Here is a 10,920-nt window from a genome sequence, read left to right on the forward strand (position 1 = left end):
GTTAGAATCGTGCCTTTTATACCGAGACCGAAAATTTCCATTGAAAAGACTAGAACCAAAGTCTATTTTGCCAAACAACCAGAGTTCCTCGGTGGGTGACCACTGCGCACAGACAGCTAGATCTCCATGGCTTTGGCCTGAGACTAGGGATGGGCAGGGCAGCGGGCTGGTAGGGCAGGCGGCGGGGGACTGTTCCCCGCAGGGGCGGGCGCGGCGCGTGCGTGGACCGGCCGCGCTAATAGATGCCGCCGTTCAGAATCCTCGCCGCTTCCCAGCGCTCGGGGCGCAGGGGCGCATGTGTTGCTGGAATGCAATCCGTGGGGGGAATGCAGATTGCGCTGCGACCCACTGGGTTTGATTTATGAACGGTTACTCCAGCGATTGTTTACACATTGCATTTCAGGGCCCCCGCGCCCCCCCTTAGGAGCCGGCGCGGGTACCCGCGGCCGCCTCCGCAGCCTCCTTCGAGGTCCTCCAGCCTCCGCGCCCACCCCCACCTCCACCTCCACCCTCACTTTGTCCAGGAAATCCGACTTCGCCGCCCCGGAACCCGGGGGCCCACATTCGGCTCTGCCTCCCGCAGCCTGCCCTCCTCTGGCCGTCCCGGACCCCGGGCTGGTCCGCCGCGTTTACTCGTGGGCCCTTACTTCTCCGTGAGGCCACGCGGGCCAAAAATAGGAGAGGTGGAAGCAGCTCGCCGGCCGGATCGATGGGGCCCTCGCCGTTTCAGCTGAGCTGTCTTATTAATTATGAAAGGACTCGCCCGATCCCTGCCAGGGACGACGCCTCTGGCCCCTCCGCTGGAGCCCTTAATGGTGGTTCCTCCGAGAGCTGCCTCCGGCCGCCGCAGAGGAAGCGGCGAGTCGCGAGCAGGGCTCGGCCCGCAGGCAGGAGCTCGAGCTTTCGACCCGCGTGGGTCCGCGTGTGCGTCCTCAGAGGCGCGCAAGGCCAGCGCCCTCAAACCTCCGCTAGGAAGGACCCCTGCCGTTTGGCTTACAGAAGTAAAACATAGCTTCCCCTTTTTCTTAAGTAAACACGATTTCAGGGACGTGGCAAGATGTTCTGGTAACCCTCGGCTTGAGGACGGTAGGTTATCAGGTGACTGGTGAGCTGGCGAATTTACCACCTGGCATCCTGTGTCCCTCCAGGGAACCCCGAGAGAACTCGGCCAAGAAAGCAGGCTTGGGGCAGGAAACAGAGGACACCCCTATTTCAAACAATAACTTTTATTTTATACTTTTCTATACTTTGTAGCAAATCTTTTTTTTTTTTGCTGAATTTAATTTATAATAAACTTTTTAAATTACATCTCTCTTTTTTTTAAAATCAAGGCTCTTTTATGTCAAAATCTTTTTTTAACTATATTTTAGATTAACATTTAACATCCCCCCCCCCTTGTGATCTATACCGTTGGATATTCAGGTATTACCATATGTGGAACAGCTAAAACAAGAGGGAAACCAAGGCAGTGGACTTTGAAAGATGCATCAACGAGCAGGTAAAGCTTAACCTCTCAGTGACTTCAGCAGCGGTGCTTCTGGCAGCCTGTACCTCTGACCCGAGGTTTCCTCAACTCCCTCGCTCTCCCCATCCTAGCCTTGAAACACAAGGCCAACCATCTGTCCTTTCACTTTTCTCGAGGAGAAATGTGCAGTGGAAATGATCAAAACAAGATTCTGTGTTAGAAAGACAGTGAGCGTGAATTATTCACGAGATGCTGCTCTCTTCAATGCACTCCCCTGGCCTTCTCCTCTCCTCTTTCCTGTTAGGAGGAGCCCATCATTGGTCATGTATTCACATGATTAATATAGTAGGCGGCCCAGGGCCGTTCCTGAGATTCTTGTGCCAAAAAAATAAAAAGGAAAAAAAAAAAAGAATGGGGTGGGTTTGCCGTTTTCGTGTTTCTGTGTGAAGACGGACTGAAGCTGAGGTCCGATTTTTGGCTGTGCTCGCTTGCTCACTGATCGGTAACATTTGGCAAATGGAACACAAGGAACCAAACGAAATCAGAAAGAGAATCAGGATTTCCCACAATTCCCATATGAGGGTTTTCAGCATCACAGAGAATCACAACGTCCCCAAAGAACGCATGGATCTTCCTCTCGGTTTCCGGGAGCATGGCGTGAGTGCGGGCGCGCGCGGGGGGAGCCGGCCCGGAGCTCAGAAGGAAAGCCAGGTCGCTAAAGCTGCCGAGAGAGACACCAGGAGCACGGGCAGCGCCGGGAGCAGGGGCCCCGCCGCCCCGTTGCCGCCGCCGCAGAGTTCGAATAAGCTGCCTTGGATGTTGAGATTTTTGGATTCTTTTCTCAGTTTATCCCACATATCTTTCGCCCCTTCTTGGCAATCCGTAAGGGCTGTGACCGTGCAGCTGTGGAAATCCTCCCAGTATCTGGCGAGGAACAGAACAGAGCAGAAGGAGGTTCACTGTGAGCGAGGGCTGGACCCCGGGCCTGCGCCCCCCCCAGGTGTCCCCCTCGCGGCCCGGCCAAGCTCCCGGCGCCCAGTCTCCCTGCAGCCCTCGGGCGCCGGGCGGGGCCCGCTGCGCCCCCCTCCTCCCCCCGACCCCCGACTCCGGGACCTCAGCCCTTCCCGGGAGCCGCTGTCCAAGGTGGGGCCGCCCCTTCCCGGTCGGGTTCCGCGCCCGCGGCGCCGCGCTGGCACCTGGGCCTGCGCTGACAGATTGTAGGCCTCGGCGGGCACAGCTAGGAAAACAGTGCTAAGCCGCGCAAGCTGCCGCCCATTAATGCCTCTCAGCTTGTAGGACGGCCGGCCGGCGCGGCGCGCGGCCCTCCCCGCGGCTCCGCGCCCCTCCTCGCCCTTCCTCCTCCTCCCTGCGTCTCCGAGCCGCCGCGCCCGCTCGCCTCGGCCTTCCGTCTCCTCCGCTCCGCCTTTTGTCTCCCGCTCACCTCGCCTCCCTTCTCTCCCCTTCTTTGTCCTCCTCCTTTTCCCTTCCCTCGAGTTTCCCCCCGGGTCCCTTCCTCTCTCCCTCCTCCTCCTCGCTCGCTTCGGTTCTCCGCGGCGCCTCGCCTCGCCCTCCCGGCTCGGATCCGGTGCGGAGACGGCCGCCTGCCTCCGCCTCCCCGGGGTCGGTGAGTGCCAGCGCCCGAGACCCCGGACCGGCTCCCTCGTCTTCTCCAGCTTCCTTAACCCCTAGAGCTCAGGCCCCGCTCGTTGAGTCCCTGCTCTCCCCCACCCCTCACCCCTAGGCCTTTTCTCGGCCCTGGACCCCCGCGGCCTTCGGGAGGTGGTGCCAGCCCCCCGCACCCAGGCCCGGGGCCCGGGGCCGGCGTCTTGCCCGCCCCGCCAGACTTCGCGGGGCCCGGCTCCCGGTCCTCCCTGCTCGCCTCTTCCGGAGCCCGCGCCTTCCTCGGCCGCTCGATTCTCCCGAGCTCGGCTCCTAGCCCCGCCCCCACAACCTTCATCCGACTTCTCCTTTTTTTTATTTTTTTTTATTGTCCCCCTTTTCCTCTGAAAACCCAAAATAGATCTCCAGACTAAATATAATTCCAACCCGTGATCGATTCCTGGGCCGCTGTCTCCTTTCGGGGCTGGGTCGATCCGTGCCGTCTTGCTAACTCCGGTCTGGCTCCCCCTTCGCCAGCACCCTTGGCGTCAGGTCACCAGCGAGGACCCTCCACGAAATATGTGCGTCCTTTCCTCCCCGCCCCCACCCCTTCTGCTCACCGGCCGGGACTGTAAGCGCGCTGAAGGCAGGCTTTGTTCCGGTTTCCACTCCCACCCCGTCTTCTGGCAGACAGTCAAGTTATAAAGGTCTGTTGGACTGCCTTGAGCTCCGGCTGCTTTCTAATGACCTCAGTGAGTCTCTAATTTATGAGGACTGCAGGGCCTGGGGCACAGGCCTTCCAGGTTCCTCAATTTGTAATAAATACTGAGATTTAGAGAAATGGAGAGGCGGCAGGACAGCTCTCTGCATAATTACACCTCCCAAAGGAGATTTCAATCTCTCCTTTCTTTATGCATGCCCAGATGGGGACCAGGTCTTCTGGAAGAGAGACTGGGCAGAGGAGGACAGAATCCAGGTGGGTCTGAGAGGAGCTGGGCGTCCCTGGGAGCTCAGATGGCAAAGAATCAGCCTGCAGTGCGGGGGAGACCTGGGTTCCGTCTCTGGGTTGGGACGATCCCCTGGAGGGGGGCGTGGCAACGCACTCCAGTCTTGCCTGGAGAACCTCACGGACAGAGGAGCCTGGCGGGCTGTGGTCCATGGGGTCGCAGGGTCGGCACGGCTGAGCGACTGAGCACCCGCACGGAGAGGAGGTGGCCTTCAGACGCAGCTGTGGTCTGCCGCCGCCGAGGGCCCCACCCATGTCCATTCTCCTGCTAAAAACCACCCGCTTGGCGCAATTAAATTCTGGCAAACGATGGAGGAATTGAGAGCTGATCTCTATTTACGCCTTTGCCCGTCTTTATAGGTACTTTCTTCCCTGTCATCAGACATTTAGGATTAAAGCAGGTGGGTATGCATCCCCGACCCAGCCTTTTGTCCCTGGGCTGCTGTGGCTTCTGGTGGACACCAGGGTATTGAAGAAAGCGTGTAGCAAAACACACCCCCACCGAATTACTCAGTGTTAACAAATGACGTGCCACCCCAAGGAATTCAGGAGAGAGGAAGGGCTTCAGAGGATACAAAAGAGGGTGCGGAAAGTGGCCACTGAGACCCGCGGGAAACAGGGACACCTTTCGCCTGGGCTGTCGGAAGGGCCGCGATGGGCGTGGGAAGGGTTACAACTGTTTTTGAAAAATAAAACGAAAGTGTGTGTGCATGTGCCTTGCAGAAGATGGGGGTATTTCTAAGGTCTGCCTTAGCTGAGATGTGGCTGATCCTCCACAGCAAGTGCTGCCCTCGTTTGCCAGTGGGAGCTGTGCTTTCTAGCCAGGCTCTGGGCAAACACTCCTGGGCCTGGCATGAACTCCTTCTTGGTCCTTGTTGGGCCCTGAGCTGCCCTGGGCTGGGGACACCTTGCAGATGCAGGAAGTGGGGGGATAAGCAAGGAGGATAGCTACCCTAAAGCTCCAAATTGGCTATAAACTCTGCAGAGATGGTTACTAGACATTTGGGCAAAGCCATCGGCCCAAAATAAAATATTCTTTCAGTTTCTCTCATAGAAAGAGAAAGAGGGATCTGCACTCACTTGCTACCAGTGAAGTTTCTTGGCCTGTGCCAGAGGGGAGTTTTATTAGAGGAAGGGGACAAAATAGGGGAGTTCTTTTCCTTTTAGGCAAAACTGGTAGAACTACCTAAAACGCCCCTCAATCCAAACCAACTGTCTAGGTTGAAGTGCTCATTTGCGCAGCAGGGGAGGAAGAGGAAGAGGCTTCGAAGCCGGGGGTGGAGCTGCCAGCAGCTCTCCGTGCCCCTCACCCCGCGTCCAGCGTTTCCAGTGTGTGGCACACCTGTGTGCACGCGGGTCAGGCTGTGGACGGTGGGACTGGGCCCCGAGTGAAGGATTCTCCTCTGCCTATTCCAGGCCACAGGGTCCCCTTGGGCAGGGCAGGCCCCAACCAAGGCCTGAGGGTGGGAGGCAGAAGGCGAGGAGGCTTCTCGCTGGTGCCAAATACAGAACTCAGGCAGGAGGCGAGGCGCCCTCCCACCTCTGCGACCCACTCCCCACCCCCAGCACCAAAACCTTGCGCAACAGAGAGGACACTTACGTGCACACGGTCTTGATGTTCGTCTTGTCGTCCAGGCCCTGCGGGTAGTTGGCCATGCTGTCGCCCAGCTTGAGCAAACAGTCTGAAAAGCCCTTAAAGACCGCATCGCACTTGCCCGCTGCTCTCACGGCCTGCACCAGGTACGCTGCGGGGAGGAGGGGACACTGGTCAGCCGTGCCTCCGCTCGGCCCGGGAGCCCCGCAGCCTGCCCGCCGGAACCCAGTGCGCATCGCCCCATCCCGCCGTGTCCAGTGGCGTCCAGGCTCGAGGCGTGCCAGGGCCAAAGGTGAATGAATGGTGGGGCCGAGAACAATCGGCACGCAGCCGGCATCTTCTGCAGGTAGCCCTGTATGTGCGGGTGTGGGGTCGGGGGAGTCCAAGCCTTTCCTACCGTGCGCCCCCTGCCCGCATCGCTCTCAGCATCTTTTTCGGTTTCCTTCGCCCCCTCTTCTCTCCTCCCCCGCCTCTTTCTTTCTCCTCGCTCCCTGCTTGGCTTCCCCAACACACCCCTAGCTGGCCCGTCAAGGCTCTCGCAGTGCGGTTTCCCTTTTGTGAGGTGACAGAGGGGTCTGATGGCACAGTGCAGGGGTGAGGAAGGGGCTGGGTGGCTCAAAGCCTGGGCCCCGCGGCCCGCCCGAGTGCCATGTTTGTGAAAGATCCCTGGGCTCGGGGCCCGCTGCTTAGTGGGCGCTGGGCAAGCACTGCTGAACGAATAAATAAATTCTCTGGAAGCCCCCAGCAGCCACCGACTTGGGTTATTTCATTATAAAAGGGATTCTCTACCATGGAGTTCCTAGTGAGGTCCTCATCTGCAGCACCTACCCCCCTAGACTGGGAGGGGGAAGGGTGGTCCCGGGCAGTTAGGGCCAGCTGGGTCAGGATGTGTCCGAGCTAGTGACCCTGGGTCACCTTCCCGGGGAGGCCAGATCCCCGAGGCCAGCCCCTTGCTTCCCTCCACCTTGATCAGCTCCTCAGGGAAAAACCAGCCTTGCTCTGCCAGCCAGAGACCAGACACGACCCTTCCTCTCCAAGCCCCGGCTCTGCAGCTGGGGTCCGGGGTGGCTGCCGCCAGGGGCTCTCTGCCTCTGGCTCGGGGCTCCCTCCAGAGGGGCTGGGGTCGAAGCCGGGCAGTGGCAGCAGGTGGAGGAGGAAACCCAGGGGACACCTAGTCCTTGCTGCTGGTCTCAGGTCGGCCAAGCCCCGAGGCACAGGACCCGAGAGACGGGCTCCAAGCGGCGGCTGCGCTGCTGAGGCCCTTTCTCTCCATCCCACGGCACGAACCGGGCTGAAGATGCCTAAACCAGCAACCAAAAGCACGTTGGGCGCCAGGAGTGCGCACGCGAAGCGCAGACCTGCACTGCCCGGGGAGGGAAGGGGAGAGAAGTGGCCTCCAGGGCCCAGGCTGCTTCCCGCTGCTTCCCGGCGGCCTTCAGGGTGCCACGGCTCGCTTGTGTCTCCGGGGAGGACCGGACACCTCACCGCCCCCAGCCGCCAGTCCCTGGGCCGGGGACAGGCAAGGGGGAAGGTGACCGAACCCGCAGAGGCCTCCGAGAGCGCACCGTTTGCAAATTGCTGCAGGGAGAGCGGGGCGGGCCTTAAGCTTTCTAATCCGGAAAGGGAAGCTCGGGCCGATACGTCAACCTTCGTCAATCTCCCAGTACCCCCACGATATAGCAAGAGCCCTTGGACTGCAATATCAGCTAGAACACTGAGCTAGAAGGAAGGAATAAACGAATCTTTGTTCTAACAGAACGAGGGCCGATGAAATGAGCCCTGCGCGGCGCCCCCTGTAAACCACACTGCAAGCGCCGCTTTGCAGCGAGTAAACGAAATAAAATAGAGTCCATCCTCTCTCCCCGGTCCCCAGTCTCTTCCCACCTTCACCCCCAAAACTCGGTGGCGAAAAAGCAGCCCCTAAGATGCACTGACAATAGTTTAAAAGGGAATTGCGTTCTCTGGGGTCGGGGAGCGGGCTGGGGGAGGACGCGGGAAGCGCTCCTGTCACGGTGTTTTCAGGGGCTGCTGGAAAACCTTCCACAGCGCGCATGTGTGTGCGCGCGCGTGTAAAATAAGTCGTGAAAATTTCTGTCTTTTGCAACTCGGACCCCTCGGTCTCTCGTTGGCTGGGGAGGCTGGGGGCTTGCCCGCGGGGCGCGTTTGGAAGGCTCCTGCATCCAGGCAGGTCCCAGCCCGGGCGACCCTTGCTGTCCTTCCTGAGCCCTGGTTCACCGAGGCTCGGGCGGGTGACCTGGGCTCCTTCCCTGTCCTCCACCGTGTCCGGTCTTGTGCCATCTCCTTCCGTTCATTCATTTGTTCGACCTCTCATTCATTCCAAACTTCCTCCCGCCTAGTCTTCATTCGCCTTCACCACCCCTCCACCTCCCCGTCTTTGCCCAACCCCCATTTTTCTTGCCAAATGTCAGTGATTTGGGACAGCTCCCAGCCATGAATTAATAAAGATCGAGCCTCCGGTTCGGGAAAGGGCAGGCATTCGGGAACAAACATGCTCAATTTCAATTCCACAGCCAACAAATGGTCATTTCCCGGAGGAGGTTACTGTGTTTCAAGCGTATTTCACATGCACAGTCTCTGTCTTTTTTACCCGTTCAAAGTAAGGTTATTTCTCACAGGGAACGCAGAGTCCCAAACCCTTGCCGATTACAAGCCCTATATAAAAAACAACTTCTGTCTCCTGCTCTCTAAAAATCTGCAGTCATTGCAAAAACCACATCCACTTATTTCCAAGATTTAAGGGATTTGTTGCAATCAGAAATGTTCTTTATTTACTGCAGCTCTTTGTATGAATGTCAAAGATTCAAAACAGCCAGATTCAAAACATCAAATCATTTCTTGGAATTAAAGGAAATGCCGCTGACATCCTGCATCTGTACACTCTAAAATCCCTACAATGTTCATGCAAAAAAGAAAATCAGATTCAGAAAATCCTGTCAAATGCATAAAAACGTATTGCAAAGAATCCATGTTAATGACTAGATAACTCCAAAGCCTGTTTCTTCCACATTTCCCATGAAGAAAAATGTTATGTATTTCATCTCTTGCCCCAGACAAACCAATTCCCTAAAGCACCCCCCTCCTGCAATACTGCAAGGATTTGTCTGCAAAGAATGCTACAGCCTCAAATGATAGGAGCCAACAATTCCCTCCTCTCCAGAAAACCCATTTGAAGAGTTTCTATTTTTTCTCTTGTCCATTCTATTAATAATCTTCTTCACTTTCACTTTGAGGCTACATTAATTAATGCTCTGACCCAGCAACAGAGAAGGGGGTTTTCTCCTGTTCCCTTCCATTGCGCCTTCTTCATTTTGGATGGGAAAAAAAATATGAACTTTCAAAAGCCCCAACGACAGTGGAACTAGGACTCAAGATTCCTTAACATAAAATGGGGACTATATAAATCCATCCATAATCAATTCCAAACTAACAAAAATTACAAGCACCCAACACCACATATTGCAAACACTTCTTAACCCCTTCCTGTATATAACATACAGATGCCTGTGTGGAAAAGAAGAGGCAAATGTGCATAGAAAATTATATCCAGATATATTTAGCTGAACTCAAGCTCCTTAATGATAAGCATATTAGAAGATACACTCTGGGGTTCCCATTTATTCTCAATTTGCCCCTTAGCCCGGTCTGCGGTGCCCGGTGTGAACGCTGCAGCTAGGATATGGGGGGGGGGGGGGGCGGCGGGAGAATGACAAAGTTCTAAATGCAGCAGTCGGAGCCCCAGAATATCTTTGCATTCTGCACATAAACTTTCCAGTTCTAGCTGCCTAGCCATCTTGTTCCTGCATTCACCTTTCGACCCTTCAATATAAAACCTTGCAGCATGGCAGGGAGCAATGCATTTCCCCAAAGTGCACCAAACCTGGTGCACCCAAGAGAAAGCAGCAAATACGGACGTGCGCTTTGTAAAAAGAGGGGAAAATCCCTCCAGAAAACACCCGGCCGCACACACTTCCTGGCGAACATTTGGAGTCTCTCTCTCTCTTTTTTAGCAAAACCAACCCGGGACGCGCCAGTCCCTAGGAGCCGATGCCCCCATCCCTGGGGGTTTGCCGGCTTCTCCGCACTCCCGGGCGACCGCGGGTCAGTCAGTCCCCCCGGGTGCCTCGGGCCCGGCTGCCCGCCGCCCTCTGCGAGCCCGGCCCGCCGTCCACTTACCTATTTGCACCGCGAGGATCAGTGAAATATATCTGCCGTTCAACTTAAGTCCCATCCTACGTTTAGTCAAACCATTTGCGACCGCAGACCTTTAAATAGTTAGTTTGGAGAACGCGGGGGAAAGCTGAAAAATAGGCATTGCCAACAAGTTCCAGGAGCGACGGAGACTTTATGCACGGAGAAGGCAGAGGGAGGAGAGAAAGAGAGGGAGCGAGGAAGGGAGAGAAAGAGAGAGAGAGAGAGAGAGAGGCCGAGGGAGGGGGAGAGCTGGGAATGGTTCACTCCATTAGGAGGGGGCGGAGGAAGTACAGCCTCACGCCCACGAGCCGGCCTGACGTGGGGGATGACACGGAACGATTTTTTTTTTTTTTTAAATAAAGACACCTTGGTAAAGAATCGCCATTTATAGTCATCAGAAGCTCGAATTAATCAGTTATCTCCAATTAGTGTGCTGTCCGAACGAGTTCTCGCCTCCCGGGAGTTGGGGGGGGGACCGCTTCCCCAGCTCGGCGGCCACCCCCGCCTCCTCGCTGTTCTCGGGGCCCCCCAACCCCGCCCCCTCTCTGCGCAGAACCGGGGCTCCCTCTCCCCTCCCCGCCTGCAGCCGGGGAGTCCTGGCGCGCCCACTCGATTGTTTCAGCCCGCTTCTCCACCAGCTCCTGGGCGAATCCAGCCCCCTCCCTACGTTGCAGCGGGGTTCAGAGGAGCGGGAGCTGGAGGGGAAAACAGCTCAGCTCTAAGAATCTGACACCCCCGCCTGCCCCCTGCGCTGGCCTGCTCGCGTTCTCCAACCCTGCGGCTGGGCTCGGGGGCACGGCCTGGAGCGCGTGAGCACACACTCACGCACACACACGCGCGTGCTCGCGAGCCCAGCTGAGCGCCCCAGACCCTCCCGCACGCAGGGCCCGGAGCGCGCGCACACGCCGGGGTCCCGGGGTTTACTCTGCACCCGCGGGGCCCCTGAAATGTGCACCGCGTGCCCTCCGTGATGCCCGCGCGGGCAAGAGGCCGCTTCTAGAGACGCGGCGTCACCTATCTTGGGGAGCGGGGAGAGCCGGCAGG

The 10,920-nt window shown here is 57.4% G+C and overlaps 1 protein-coding gene and 1 long non-coding RNA gene across 4 annotated transcripts; one reads left to right on the top strand and one right to left on the bottom strand.

Annotated features, from left to right (window-relative positions):
- Positions 1 to 1,210: 1,210 nt before the first annotated feature.
- NRN1 (neuritin 1) lies at positions 1,211 to 10,148 on the bottom strand. 2 transcript variants are annotated; one of them, XM_020873229.2, is made up of 3 exons: positions 9,859 to 10,148; positions 5,671 to 5,815; positions 1,211 to 2,389 (listed from the first exon to the last, which is right to left on the bottom strand). In XM_020873229.2, the coding sequence occupies exons 1-3, from the start codon at positions 9,911 to 9,913 to the stop codon at positions 2,161 to 2,163; spliced, it is 429 nt and encodes a 142-aa protein (XP_020728888.1). In that variant the 5' UTR covers positions 9,914 to 10,148; the 3' UTR covers positions 1,211 to 2,160. The 2 variants fall into 2 exon arrangements, with proteins under 2 accessions (XP_020728888.1, XP_070313102.1); XM_070457001.1 differs by lacking the exon at positions 9,859 to 10,148 and adding an exon at positions 9,703 to 9,754.
- LOC139031590 (uncharacterized) lies at positions 2,644 to 5,776 on the top strand. Of its 2 annotated transcripts, XR_011484085.1 has the most exons (4): positions 2,644 to 3,089; positions 3,486 to 3,771; positions 3,988 to 4,040; positions 4,431 to 5,776. It is a non-coding gene; the product is annotated as an uncharacterized lncRNA (long non-coding RNA). The 2 variants fall into 2 exon arrangements; XR_011484084.1 differs by having other exon boundaries at positions 3,988 to 5,776.
- Positions 10,149 to 10,920: the final 772 nt, after the last annotated feature.

This window comes from Odocoileus virginianus, chromosome 27 (genome assembly GCF_023699985.2).
Source record: "Odocoileus virginianus isolate 20LAN1187 ecotype Illinois chromosome 27, Ovbor_1.2, whole genome shotgun sequence".
Classification (NCBI taxonomy): Eukaryota; Metazoa; Chordata; class Mammalia; order Artiodactyla; family Cervidae; genus Odocoileus; species Odocoileus virginianus.